The 15,154-nt window shown below is 44.4% G+C and overlaps 2 protein-coding genes across 2 annotated transcripts in view; one reads left to right on the forward strand and one right to left on the reverse strand.

Annotated features, from left to right (window-relative positions):
• Window positions 1–15,154, reverse strand: part of IL17RE (interleukin 17 receptor E) — a 43,872-nt gene that overhangs the window by 21,200 nt on the left and 7,518 nt on the right. The window contains exon 4 of the mRNA XM_030840702.3: window positions 9,999–10,181. The gene's annotated coding sequence lies outside the window, so the exon portion shown is untranslated. The remainder of the gene's footprint in view (window positions 1–9,998; window positions 10,182–15,154) is intronic.
• Window positions 5,767–13,389, forward strand: CIDEC (cell death inducing DFFA like effector c). Its single transcript, XM_030840734.2, has 5 exons — window positions 5,767–5,837; window positions 6,972–7,125; window positions 10,011–10,169; window positions 10,254–10,441; window positions 13,227–13,389. Exons 1-5 carry the CDS (start codon window positions 5,785–5,787, stop codon window positions 13,387–13,389), a joined length of 717 nt encoding a protein of 238 aa, XP_030696594.1. The 5' UTR covers window positions 5,767–5,784.

The raw sequence follows: 15,154 nt of genomic DNA on the forward strand, positions 1-15,154 counted from the left end.
TAATTCGATTTTAAGACGTCTCTGTTCCCAGTTCACAGACGGAGAAACTGATGCCTGGAAGGGATCTGTGACTTTCCCAAGAGCGTGCATCTTTCACACTCAAAGTCTCAAAGTATCTCCCCACAGATTAATCTTTGCAAGAAGAAACGGTAACTTTACAGTGGAGAAACCTGGCACTCACCCCCTTAACTAAGTAATCAAGTTAACTTGCCCAGGAGTGAGACAAACTGACTCCTTATGCCTCCTGCTAATATTGAGGACACAGCATCACTGAGGTGATATTCTTGCCCAAAATACTTAACCTGAATCTAATCATGAAGAGGTGACAGATGAACTCAAATTGAGGGACATTCTACAAAATAACTGGACGATACTTTTAAGAAATGTCAAGGCCATGAAAGAAAAAGAAATTAGGCAGAGGCAGAAAGCAGAGTAGTGGTTGCTAAGGAACATGGTGATGATGGTTGCACAACTGTATGAATATACTTCATGCCACTGAACTGTATACTTAAAAATCGTTAATTTTATGTTATGTACACTTTACCACAATAAAAAAATACATAAAATAAGAATTTCAAAATTGTTATCTGAAAAAACTGAAGTATCTTTTTATGTTTGAGTCATTTGTATTTCATTTCCCTGAACTGTGTTCATATCCTTTGTCTATTTTTCTACTGCATTGTTGGCCTTGTTAATTTATATACAGATGGCAGAGACAGAGAGAGAGATGACCTCTTGTCTATAATTTTAGTTGCCATATATTTTTCCTATTTATTGTATGTCTTTTGACTTTACTCATGGTGTCACAATTTTAACATGCAGAATAGTTTTTTCATAAGGTTGAATATATAGTCTTTTCTTTTTTGGCTTCTCAATTTTGCTTCATAACTAGAGTCCTTCTCTGTTCCAAGATGCTCAAATGATTTTATGCATTTCAGCATTTGGGAACCACGCTGACATCTGCCTCCCAGACTAGAGGTGAGCGCCTCAAAGAGAGGGATAAGAACTGAGTCATCAGGACTTCTCTGGTGGCGCAGTGGTTAAGAATCCGCCTGCAGGTGACACGGGTTCGATCCCTGGTCCGGGAAGACCCCACATGCTGTGGAGCAACTAAGCCCATGCGCCACAACTACGGAGCCTGCGCTCTAGAGCCCGTGAGCCACAACTACTAAGCCCGCGTGCCTAGAGCCCGTGCTCCGCAACATGAGAAGCCACCGCAACGAGAAGTCCGTGCACCGCAACAAAGAGTAGCCCCTGCTCACCGCAACTAGAGAAAGCACGTGCACAGCAACGAAGACCCAACGCAGCCATAAATAAATAAATAAAAAAGAAATGCTTGCTGAATACATAAATTATGCATGAGCCAAAACCATCCTCTTAAGCACTGTGAAGAATCCTCAGGTTCACCAAGCATTCCTCCATCCCCCACAGACACTCTCTGGCTTTAGCTTGTGCTTATCTTTTTCTTTTCTGTGTGTGATTTCCATGATGTTCATCAGGGCTTCTGAGTCAGACTGCTTCTGAGTCATCCATTGGCTTATCATGAGACACTAGGCACATGTTGGATATTCAATAAATATTTGAGGCATGAATGTCCAAGGGAGGGGCCCCAACCCTTTCCCCATAATTTCCTCCCTGAAGTATTGGTACTTCTCTTCTGGCTCTTGGTCTGTCTTGAAGTTTAGTGATTTGTGTTCCTGTTTCCTCACCCTGCTCATTCTCTTCTCAAATCCTTTGCACTGATGTTTCCTTTGCCTTGAATGCCCCCAGCCCACCTCCAGGACTTCAAAAGATGATTCCAGTCCCGGGTGGAACTATAGACTGCATGTTTGTGTCCCCCACCCTTGCCTCCATTTGTATGTTGAAACCTAATCCCCAATGTGATGGTATTTGGAGGTGGAATTTGGGGGTGGTGGGATTAGTATACTTATCAAAGAGACTCCCTTGCTCCTTCTACCAGGTGAGGACACAGAGAGAGGACAGCTCTCTGTGAACCAGGAAGAAGGTCTTCACCAGAGACCAGAACTACCAGCACCTTGATCTTGGACTTGTCAGCCTCCAGAACTATGAGAAATAAGTTTCTTATTAGTCACCAGTTTATGGTATTCTGTATAGCAGCCCAAACAGACCAAGACACTCCAGGTCTTGAAAAGACTGACTTCTCATCAGTCAGGATTTAGCTGAAAGCTCACCTCTGAGCCCTTTCTTTCTTTTTTTAAGTTTATTTATTTATTTATTTATTTTTGGTTGCATTGGGTCTTTGTTGCTGCGTGTGGGCTTTCTCTAGTTGCGGTGAGCGGGGACTACTCTTCGTCGCGGTGTGCAGGCTTCTCACTGCGCTGGCTTTTCTCGTTGCGGAGCATGGGCTCTAGGTGCGCAGGCTTCAGTAGTTGTGGCTCGCGGGCTTAGCTGCTCCACGGCATGTGGGATCTTCCCGGACCAGGGCTCAAACCCGTGTCCCCTTTGCTGGCAGGCCGATTCTTAACCACTGCGCCACTAGGGAAGCCCTGAGGCCTTTCTTAAGCCTACAGGCCAATCTAGCTCTCCAGCCATTTGTTATCATATCACCTTGTGTTGTTTTCTTCCCAGAACATCATTATCTGAAATTATCTTGATTATTTGCATATTTGTTCATGGTCTGAGTTCCCCCTTCCTCCAGGAATGTCAGCTCCTTGAAGTGTGGGACAAGGCTGTGTTGTTTCCTGCTGTATTCTCAGACCCTAGGAGGGCTGGCACAAGGTAAGTACCTAATAAGTATTTGTTGAGTGAGTGAATGATGGTTGCCTGAAAGTTTTTATAGGGAAGGATTTAGATATAAGTAATAGGATGATGATGATGATGATGATGATGATTATAGCTATTTATTGAGCCTGAAGGGTGCACTAAACTTTATATCAAGTACTTTTCACGATTATCTCATTTAATCTTCATGACAACCCAGTGGGGTAGGAACCATTTTTAATCCCCATTTGTTAGATCCAACTGAAGCTTAGATGAGTTACATCACACAGCTAGTGCTAGACTGCTGGTTTTCAAAATAGGGTCCCTAAGTAGACACAGTGTCAGCATCACCTCGGAAACTCTTAGAAATACACTTTCTTAGGCCCCACCCCAGACATACTGAGTCAGAAACTCTGCCGGTGGAGCCCAGCAATCTAATCTTTAACAAGTCTTCCATGTGATTCTGATGCACTAGTGTGAAAAACCCAACTCTAAAAGAAAGGTGAGGTTGAACTCTTTTTTTAAAAACAGCTTTATGGAGATATAATCCATATACCATACACACTTAGGTGTACAATCTGATGGTTTGAGTATATTTGCAGGGTTGTACAACCTCCAAATAGATTTAGCACAATCATCAAAGTAGATTGTGTTCAGATTACTAGATTAGAACTTTTTTTGGCTCCCCTGAAAGAAACCCCATGCCCACTAGCAGTTCCCATTCCCCTTCCACTCCCCAGCCCCTCTAAACAACCACTAATTAATTTTTTGTCTTTATAGTTTTGTCTATTCCGGACATTTCATACAAGTGGAATGATACAAGTATGTCTGTGATCTCTTGTGACTGGCTTTGCATAATGTTTGCATAATAAATCCCTTGTGATTTCACTTTGCATAATGTTTTCAACGTTTGTCCATGTACTGTAGTAGCATATATCCTTTCGATTGACAAATAACATTCCATTTATGGATATACCACTCTTTTTTATCCATTCATCAATTGACGAACATTTGGGTTGTTTCTACATTTTGCCTGTTATGAATAACACTATGAACTTTCTCGTGTATGAGTTTTTGTGTGGACATAGATTTTCATTTCCCTTGGAGATATATATATAACTCCAAATATTAGGTATATGTAGAACTTCTGGGTCATAGATCTTACACTCTTAACCACTACACATCTCAGCTAGTCTTTATTATTATTATTAAATTATCTGCTATTATTAAATAATTATATTATCAATAACACCAATATTTGTTTCTATCTATTAAGTATCTCTGTTGCAAAGCCCTTTACTTTTATTATTACAAATCCTTACCTCGGTCAGGATCATTAAGACAGGAATCATGATCTCTGTTGAAGAGGTGAGCGAAACTGGGGCTCAGGAGGTTAAGGGAACTTGTCTACACTCCAACAGCTAACATGGGTAGAGCTGGGACCACCATGCACACCTGCCTGTTTCCTGTGCCCTGTGTGCCCAATACCATGTCCTGGGCCATACCCTGCCCCAAATCTTTCGAAACATGCCTCCACCCCTCCTTTCTGGCTTTTTCTGGAAGTGAGGATGGCTTGACATCCCAAGGGTGAGAGCTGCACACTCAGTGTCTGTGCTCTTTTCCAGCTGGGGCTGGAGGCCAGGGGAGGGGCTGCCCTGGGAGCTGGAAATAAAATGGAGGGAGGGCTGGGCTGAGAAGGGCAGTATTGGAAGGTTAGGAGGCTGGGAAGTGGGAGGTAAGGACTTTCTTACTCTGGGTTTTTTGTTTTGGTTTGGTTCTGGCTCCTAGAGAACCGGTGAGGTGGGGCTGGGTGAAGTTTTGTGACTGGGAGTGAGGAGGGAGGCTGAAGCAAGCTGATGTGGGTAGTGCTAAGAGGGGGAGAGGGCTTTCTCAGACAGGCTGGCCTGGGGCGTCCCTTGCATTGTCAGAAGGAAAGACTGGGGAGGGGGCTGCGTTCCATGCACTCCTTGAGCCCCTGGCTCTGAGGCAGGCCCTGTCTGCAGGGGGGCTGGGAAAGGGAGAACATCTCAGGGCGAGGCACCCAAGGAGCGGGGCTGCTATGGCAGAAGCAGACACTGAGGCCCACTTGGCTAGGAAGAAGGAAGGGCAAGGATGAAGGGGAAATTCTGTGAGCCATCTAAGAAGGCTTTCCGAGATGTGGAAAACAGTGAAACTCAGGCTTCAGGGCTGCAAACGTTTAGCCCTGGGTCAAGGGAGGCATTACAGGTGGAGGAACTGCCTGCAGGAGGGCTTGGAGCCTGCAGGAGCTAGATCGAGCAGGCTCAGGAGAGAAGGGCTGGCAGGTCAGCCCAGGGCCGTCGGCTAGTGCCCAGAATGGCGGCCAGCAGCCTTGAGCCACAGTGGCTGTGTACATTTAAGTTAGTTAACATTCAATAAAAATAAAAATCCAGCTCCTCAGTTGTACGGCCACACTTCAAGGGCTCAGTCGCCATGTGGGGCTAGCAGCTCCAGTATTGGAGAGAACGGATGTAGAACGGTTCCATCGTGGTAGAAAGTCTCTGGCCAGCAGGAACCCTCAGGAGGGGTTCGGATTGCTCAAGGACCCACTGGAGAGAGCAGGCTTAGACTGGGTTGCCTGGCCTGGGAGGTCTCTGAACAACAGGTGAGGGAAGGTCCCCAGCAGTGCAAGGTGGTGTGACTCGCCTCCCGCCAGCGTAAAGTGGACTCTGCCCCCAGGGACAGGAACTAACCAGGCAGGGCCTCTTCAGTCCCGACTTGTGAACCCTGATCAGTGTGACCAGAGCCAGGGTCAGAGAAACATGGAGTGAGTGGTGCCGGGGAGGGAGGAGCGGCTGCTGAGGGGGGCTGAGCCTGGGCACTAAGGGGGTCTCTAGCTTGCTCACGGTGGCGTACGTGGGTGGGACAGGGGAAGGGCTGGGGGAGGTGTGTGTGTGAGTTGCTAGGGCAGACCAGAGGAGAGGCTTGCTGGATGGAGGTGGGGTTGCTCTGTGTCAAAAGACAAGAGAGAGGGAACCCTCCCATCCCCACCTAAGGAGCTGTCTCTTCTTCCTTCCCAGGCCCAACACTGTCCAGCTGACGAGGATGGAATACGCCATGAAGTCCCTCAGCCTTCTCTACCCCAGGTCCCTCTCCAGGTAAGTAGAGCCAAGCATGGAAGGGAAGGGGAGCTACTGTGAGCTGTAGGGCAGACCTTCTTGAACTTCGATGGGCACATAAGTCACCTGGGTGTCTTATTCAAATGCAGGTGCTGATTCAGGAGGTCTGGAGTGGGACCCAAGATTTGCCCCTCCCACAAGCCCCCAGGAGATATTAATGCTGCTGTCTCTCCCCCCACAGTCCCCCATATCACACATTGAGTAGAAAGAGGTAGATACTGCTTGATGCTTTCATTATTGATCTCATTTAGACCTCACCACAACTTTGGGAAGTGGGGATTATTATGCCAAATTAACAGATGGGGAAACCGAGGCACAGGGTGGGCTCTCTCAGTCACCTAGCAAATGGGTAGTGGAGTCAGGATTCGAACTTGGGTCTGCCTGACTCCAAAATCTAGGTTCACTGCACACCTTTTGTTCTACATCGTGTATCTGAGTTCAAAACTGTCTTATATTGACCTCAGCTTTGCCACTTCGTCTCACATTACAGGTGAGAAGAATGAGGCTAAGAGAGGAAAGTGGTAATTGGGCAAATGTGGGGTAGTCTTCTGACTGGCTACTTGTCATGGTCTGAAACCCAGCAGTGTCAATATCACTTGGGAACTCATTACATACATAAAATCTCAGAGCCTACCCAGACCTGCTGAATCAGAACCTGCATTTTAACAAGATCACCAGGGGAGTGACGTGTCCACTAAAGTTTAAGATGCACTGATCCAGGGACTCCCCTGGTGGCCCAGTGGGTAACACTCTGCACTCCCAATGCAGGGGGCACGGGTTCGATACCTGGTCGGGGAACTAGATGCCACATACATGCCAAAACTAAGAAGTCCGCATGCTGCAACTAAAGATCCCGCAGACCACTACGAAGATCCCGCGTGCCGCAACTAAGACCTGGCACAGCCAAAATAAATAAATAATTAAAAAAAAAAAAAAAGATGCACCAATCCAGCAGGCTTTTGAGGAAGACTCTCTAGAGCAGGTTTGGTGGGTGGTAGGGGAGGAGAAATATGATGAGCTCAGCCTAGAGGATTGGGAGGTAAGTTACCCTGCTGTGCGTTGAGGGCTGGGAGGCATCAGACAGCTCATTCTGATGCTCCATTTGGCCTCCAGGTACGTGGCAGTCAGCACCTCGGTGGTGACCCAGAAGCTGCTGTCACAGCCCAGCCCGGAGGCCCCCAGGGCCCGGCCCTGCAGAGTAAGCAATGCTGACCGGAGTGTGCGGAAAGGCATCATGACACACAGCCTTGAGGACCTCCGCCTCAAGGTAGGAATGGGCCTGCCTCTGCACAGCCCACCACGGGGACTTTGGCAGAGAGCTGGCCCCAACAGCTGCCTCTGCATCATGAGCTAGGAGTTCAGCAGGGATGGAGTTCATGGCTTAGATGGTGAAAAGATTTCCTTTCTAATGGCAGCTCCAGTGGGCTTGTAGTGCCCACCTGGAATCCTGTCTGTCTGTTGACAGGGGGAGGGCAGTACATTACCATCTGATACTAACAATAGGTCAGTGGTATTTTGGGAGTCTATTTTTCTTACTGGAGGGACCCTTAGGTTCCCTTTTCCAGTAGTACTTAAACTTGTAGAATTGCCCAGAAGTTGGAGTATTGAGTAAGATTTTAGAGATTCCCTTCCCTATCTCCTTCCCTTACCTTCATGCAGGGCAATTCTCCTTCAATCTGTCTCCTACATTGGCCTTCCATGCAAAGCTTTGTTAACAGCTGTGGAAGACTTTTTCAAACTATTGATTAGATGGGACTTCCCTGGTGGTCCAGTGGTTAAGACTTCCCGCTCCAATGCAGGAGGCACAGGTTCAATCCCTGGTTAGGGAACTAAGGTCCCGCATGTCCCTTGGCATGGTCAAAAAAAAAAAAAAGTAAAAACTATTGATCAGGTAAGCTTTCAGAGAGGAAACCAAGGACACGCAGCTCTTGTGGGTGGTAGTAACATTGGGCAAGAATGACACCCTTCCCCATTTCCATGCTCCCCCTACACTTGATTGGGAGTAACTTGTCCTAATCCTTCCTTCTTATAAAGACACCTTTCCTTCTTACAAGTCATAGTGGATTATGGCCCACTCTAATGCCCTAATTTTAATGTAATTACTTTTTTAAAGACTCTATCTCCAAATATAGTCACACTCTGAGGTACTGGGATTAGGACTTCAACATATGAATTTGGGGGGGATACCATTCAGCCCATAATACATACAAATCAACTGAATAGAACTGAGAGTCCAAAAATAAATCCACGTATCTGTGGTCAATTGATTTTTAACAGGATGCCAAGACTATTCAATGGAGAAAGAATAGTCTTTTCAACAAATATTCCTGAGACAATGGGCTATCCAAATGCAAAAGAATGATGTTGGATCCCTCCCTCATACTACATATAAAATTAATTCAAAATAGATCAAAGACCTGAATGTAGAGCTAAAACTATAAAACCCTTAGAAGAAAACATAGGTATAAGTGTTCATAACCTTGGTTTCTTAGATATGGCACCAAAGCACAAGTAACCAAAGGGAAAAAAGTTGGACTTTATCAACATTAAAAACTTTTGTGCATCAAAGGACACGATCAAAAAAAATGAAAAGATAACCCACAGAATGGGAGAAAATATTTGCAAATCACATATCTGATAAGGGTCTAGTATCAAGAATATATAAAGAACTCTTAAAACTCAGTAAAAAGATGATCCTTTTGAAAATGGGCGAAGAATCTGAGTAGATATTTCTCCAAAGAAGATGTACAAATGGCTGATAACACATGAAAAGATGCTCACCACCCTTAGTCATTAGGGAAATGCAAATCAAAAACACTTCATACCGCTAGAATGGCTAAAATAAAAGACAGACTAAAACAAGTGTTGGTGAGGATGTGGAGAAATTGCTGTTGGGAATGTAAAATCATGCAACAGCTTCAGAAAACAGTTTGGTATTTCCTTAAGAAGAGTAAACATAGTGTTATTATATGACTCAGCAATTCCAATCCTAGGTATATAGCCAGGAAAATTGAAAAGACATGTCACACAAAAATTTGTACATGAATGTGCATAGCAGCATTATTCATAATACTCAAAAAATAGAAACAACCCACATGTCCATCAATTGAAGAATGGATTAAAAATGTGGTATATCTATTTAGTAGAATATTATTCAGCCATAAAAAAGTAAAGAATCATGCTGCAACATAGAAGAACCTTGAAAACATGTTCGTGAAAGAAGCCAGTCTAAAAAGACCACACATTGTATGATTCCACTTATATGAAATGACCAGCATAGACAGATCCACAGAGATGGACAGAAGAGGAGAGGTTGCCAAGGGCTAGGAAATGAGGAGTGACAGCTAATGGGGCTAGGTTTCTCTTTGGGGTAAAAATGGGGTTGAAAATGTTTTGAAATTATACAGTGGTGGTAGTTGCACAACTTTGTGAATATGCTAAAAACCACTGGATTGTAGACTTTAAAAGAGTGAATTTTATGGCATGCAAATTATATCACAATTAAAAGTTACATGTGTGACTCCCGTTATAATTTTTTAAGATTTATTTATTTTTTATTTTTATTTATTTATTTATTTTGGCTGTGTCGGGTCTTAGTTGTGGCCCATGGGATCTTCGTTGAGGCATAAGGGATCTTTCGTCATGGCGCGTGGGCTTCTCTCTAGTTGTGGCATGCGGGTTTTCTCTTATCTAGTTGTGGCGCACGGGCTCCAGGGTGTGTGGGCTCTACAGTATGCAGCACGCGGGCTCTAGTTGAGGTGCACAAGCTCAGTAGTTGTGGCATGCCGGCTTAGTTGCCCCGTGGCATGTGGGATCTTAGTTCCCTGACCAGGGATCGAACCTGCTTCCCCTGCATTGCAAGACAGATTCTTTACCACTGGACCACCAGGGAAGTCCCTCCCATTATATTTTTATTGGACAGCACTATTCTAGAATATTAACCATGAAGTCAGGTACCAAGGGATACCATAATATAGGTTCTTTGGATGGTGATCCCACAGCAAGAGCCCTGGGTTCCAGTCCCATCCCATAAGTCCTGGCCCACTCGTGTGTGTCTGAGGTGTGCCATTTGAGGTGTGTGATGTGGGTCTTCCCCATACCAGCTCTGTGGCTACACGTGATGGCAGAAGCATCACTTACCTTATTCTCCAGGTCCAGGATACCCTGATGCTGGCAGACAAGCCTTTCTTCCTGGTGCTGGAGGAAGATGGCACAATTGTAGAGACAGAAGAGTATTTCCAATCCCTGACAGATGACACCGTGCTCATGGTCCTCCATAAGGGGCAGAAATGGCAGCCCCCATCAGAGCAGGTGACGTCCCATCTGTCAGGGAGAGTACTGGGAGCTTAGAAGAAATCCTTGAGGGGTGCCAACCACATGCTTGTCTTGATGCAGGGCACTAGGTACCAACTCTCCCTCTCCCGTAAGCCTGCCAAGAAGATTGATGTGGCCCAAGTAACCTTCGACCTGTACAAGGTGAACCCACAGGACTTCATTGGTTGCCTGAACGTGAAGGCGACTCTCTATGGCACATACTCCCTTTCCTATGATCTGCGCTGCTACGGTGCCAGGCGCGTCATGAAGTGAGTGAATTGGGGTTAGCTGGGGACAGGCTGGGTACACTGCAATGGGAGAGGCGCTATCTTCTCCCATGCACCTCAGGCTTCTCGGAGCCTGGGCCTGGTGTTGATGCTGACAAAGTATGACAATTAGCATCTGTCTAGGACTTTATGGCTGAATTCATGTTTTAGTTTATTGTAGTATATGCCAAAGGGATACATATACTCCTGCTGGTGGAACCTGGATACATTTAGCTTTTCTAATTACCTCCCACTATAACAACTAATTATTTTTCACCTAAAGTAGTAAGTTTTCCTAAGTAGTCTTCTAATCTTTTGAAAAATGAACATGTGTCAAAAATTTTATTGAACTCAACTAGTGAGAGAACCAGCAAGAAGTTACAATCAGTTCAAAATCCCACCCACATATAGATCCAACAAGAATGCTGAGCTATTTATAAATACAAAATTGGATTTTTCCATGGGGGTGGGAGGGATGAAATAACTGTCCTTCCATAGAACAGAATTAATTTGTATGTCTGTGGACAATAGTCATTTGTATCATCTAATGAACTTTCAAAGAAACTTTTTACTTTACTTTTGAAAGTCTAATCAACTATCACAGGAAGCATGGGAATATGTTTAATCATAAGACAAATACTGTTATGGTAGTGGTTTCCATATTCAGCTATTCCAGTGGTGCTCTAGAGAACTCTTACCTCATTAGGCAGATGTAGCCACTGAGGCAGAGACATCCAAGTAGTCGAAAACCACAAAGCTGGCCTCTTGCCAGTTACTTCTGACAGATGCTACTCCTCCCCAGTTGCTTCATTTAGTGTTTACTGAGCACTCTCTGTGTCCTGGCCCTATGCTATGAGCTAGAGACACAGAGATAAATAAGATGTCAGAACAAGCTCCATGAGGGCAAGAATTGCTGTTGCCTCCAATACCTTGGTGAATGCTGGTACGTAGCAATAATTCAAATAATTGTACAAGGAATGAAGATACATATGATCCTCATTCTCAGGGGTTTCTGAGAAATTCTACTCCTTCCAGAGTTCTGCCAGAACGTATGTAGCTAGAGCACACCAGACCTTCTTGGCTTTCCGAGTTTATTCTCTGCATTCCCAGTCTGCAGATGAGGGACCTGAGGCCGCGTGGTTCTGCCTGCCACAGATAACACTCAGCGGCAGGCTTGAGCCTCGTTCTATGGCAAGAAGTTCCCTTTTCCTCTTATACCAGATCATATACCCCTCTTGATCTGGGCTTGCTGCCAGCAGTTTGCAGATTGCAAAATCTAGAGCAAGAAGTTTCAGCCTTTAAACTCAGTCCGTCTAGGGGAAATGGGACCCTCAGACCTAAACATAGTAGGCATATTGGTCCCAAAAGAAAAACAAAAAACAACAGCAAGCTGGAATCAGTGGAATGACTTAGTGGCTTCAGCAAGTGTTTTTTCTTTAATGGTGGTAAAATACACATACCATAAAATTTACCATTTTAACCACTTTTTTTTTAAGTATAAAATTCAGTGACGTTAAGTACATTCACAGTGTTGTGCAACAGTTACTTGTAAATCTATTTCCAGAACTTTTTCATCATCCCAAACTGTAACTCTGTACCCATTAAACACTAACTCTCCACACCCCCTTCCCCCAGCCCTGCTAACCTCTGTCCTACTTCCTGTCTCCATTAATTTTCCTATCCTAGGCAACTCATGTAAGTATAATCATACAATACTTGCCCTTTTGTGTCTGGTTTATTTTACTTAGCATAATGTTTTCAAAGTTCATCCATATTGTAGCATGTGTCAGAATTTCATTCCTATTCATGTCCAGACAGCTGGTTTGAAGCCTCAGTTCTCTAATTTGAGAAATGGGTATACTTCTCAGGTTTCACCTTTAAATTTTTTAAGTATTTTTATATACAGATGTTTATGATTCTAATTGTCTTCCTGTCCCCCTCCACCTCAGCCATAACATAAGTTCATTTACTGAATGAAGGTTAATAGAAAACAAGTTTTAATATCAGCCAGAAAGAATTTATTTTCCTTTTGTTTTCTTCTTCCTGATCCCTCCTAGGACTAGACACCCCTAGTGACCCTCACCTATCTCTTTCAAACAGATCTGGATAAGAATTTGGTTAAAGTAGTCAAGCATTCAACCAGCTAGTCTTGACCCTACGTTTCTCCTTCTCTTCTACATATCAGGTCCTGTGTTAAGTGATTTATGTTATTTCATCCTCCCAACTCTGTGTGGGATCAAAATGGTATGATCTCACTTTACAGATGAGGGTGCCGAAGCTCAGAGCTATAGAAGTTTGCCAAGGTTGCCACAGCTAATGAAACTGAATTAGAACTCAGGCCTGTCTGACTGGAGTTCTGTCCTCAGTACACTGCAACACCAGACATGGAGATCTTCACGTCCAGCACTCTGAAAATTAGCTAGACTACAGATGACTTGGAAACACTTCTGTTTAGAACAGAGGTTGTGAAGGGCAGAGTCATGTGACAGAGATCAGTCTGGCTGGCCCAAAGTAGCATTAGAAAAATAAAAGGCCTTGTTAAATGAGCTTGAATTTTGCATGAGAAGAGGGAGGTTGTGGACGTCTCAGTTAGTCTCAGTTAAGGTACGATTGCAGGTAACACTGTAGACCCTGTCCCATTTGCTGAGGGAGGGCAGCATCTGTTCTGTTTGCACGTCACTCTACAGTTTATGAAGTTATGAACGCAGCGTGGGGGAGCAGGCATTTAGGGGGAGGAGGAAGGGGCTTTCTTTGTGTTTTGACCCTAGTGCCTTCTCATCCCACCCAGAGAAGCTCTCCGCTGGGCCCTCTTCAGCACGCAGGCCGCAGGCCACGTGCTGCTCGGCACCTCCTGTTACCTGCAGCAGCTCCTGGATGCCACAGAGGGAGGGCAGCCCTCCAAGAGCAAAGCCCCATCCCTCATCCCGACCTTTCTGAAGATACTGCAATGAAAGCCCAGCCAAGGACTAGACCGGGGACCCCATGCTCAGCTGGTAGCACCCACAAGCCTGGCAGCTAGAGAGCTTCTTACCTTCCCAACACCTCCCTCAGCCCCACAGGAAGGTGAATGATGAAGCAGGGGGAAGGGCCGGAAACCTGGGCTGGACTGGCCAAAGGAGAACTGAGGGCTCTTGGCCTGGCCCGGCTCCTTCCTGCCCCAGGTAGCTTAGCGGGCCAAGAGTGGTCACCAGCAGGCTATGGCAGGAAGGCTGCCCCTCAGCAACCTGTCTTCACGTGCTACACTTTCATTACACTGCCTACCTCCTGGTCTCCTGTCCCAAATGCTTCTGAGTGAATTGTCAACCCACTCGTGTATGATACTAGAGAGTTCGCAATAAATTATTTATGCTGATACATTTTCTTTGCTTCTGTTCTTTGCGAGGTGAGGGTGGGGTTCTATCTGGAAAGTTGGTAAGGTCTAAGGGAAGAGAGAACTCTGTTGTCAAACCATTCTCCATAATGTGGGGTTATAGGAAACAGCACTTTTTCTACCAAAAAAACAAACAACAAAAAAAATTACAATTAATTCTGAAACTAATGTCTGCTTAATCTGAGGCTTGAGCAGATCATGTAATGAATATGGTAAATGACAATTTCCAAAATAAGTTTGCCTACCAGAAGGACTTTGGGAACACAAAAGACCCAGAATTGCCAAAGCAATCCTGAGGAAAAAGAACAAAGCTGGAGGCATAACCCTCCCAGACTTCAGACAATACTACAAAGCTACAGTAATCAAAACAGCATGGTATTGGCACAGAAATAGACATGGATCAATGGAAGGAAATAGAGAGCCCAGAAATAAACCCATACCTACAGTCAATTAATCTTCAACAAAGCGGGTAAGAATATACAATGGAGAAAAGACAGTCTCTTCAATAAGTGGTGCTGGGAAAACTGGACGGCTCCATGTAAAAGAATGAAATTAGAACATTCTCTACTACCATATATGAAAGTAAACTCAAAATGAATTAAAGACCTAAATGTAAGACTGGATACTATAAAACTCCTAGAGGAGAACAGAGGCAGAACATTCTTTGACATAAATCGCAGCAATATTTATTTTGGATCTGTCTCCTAGAATAATGGAAATAAAAGCAAAAATAAACAAAGGCAACCTAAATAAACTCAAAAGCTTTTGCACAGCAAAGGAAACCATAAGCAAAATGAAAAGACAACCTCCAGAGTGGGAGAAAATATTTGCAAAAGATGCAACTACAAGGGCTTAATTTCCAAAATATAAAAACAGCTTATATAGCTCAATATCAAAAAAAGCAAACAACCCAATCAAAAAATGGGCAGAAGACCTACATATAGATGGCCAGTAGGCACATGAAAAGATGCTCAACATTGCTAATTATTAGAGAAGTGCAAATCAAAACTACAATGAGGTATCACGTCACACCAGTCAGAATGGCCATCATCAAAAAGTCTACAAATAATAAATGCTAGAGAGGGTGTGGAGAAAAAGGAACCCTCCTACATTGTTGGTGGGAATGGAAATTGTGCAGCCACTATGGAGAACAGTATGGGGGTCCCTAAAAAACTAAAAATAAAGCTGCTATATGATCCAGCAATCCCACTTCTGGCCATATATCTGGAAAAGACAAAAACTCTAATTCAAAAAGAAATGTGCCCCCCAATGCTCATAGCAGCACTACTTACAATAGCCAAGATATGGAAGCAACTTAAGTGTCCATCAACAGATGAATGGGCGAA

The sequence above is a fragment of the Globicephala melas genome, chromosome 11 (genome assembly GCF_963455315.2).
Source record: "Globicephala melas chromosome 11, mGloMel1.2, whole genome shotgun sequence".
NCBI lineage: Eukaryota > Metazoa > Chordata > Mammalia > Artiodactyla > Delphinidae > Globicephala > Globicephala melas.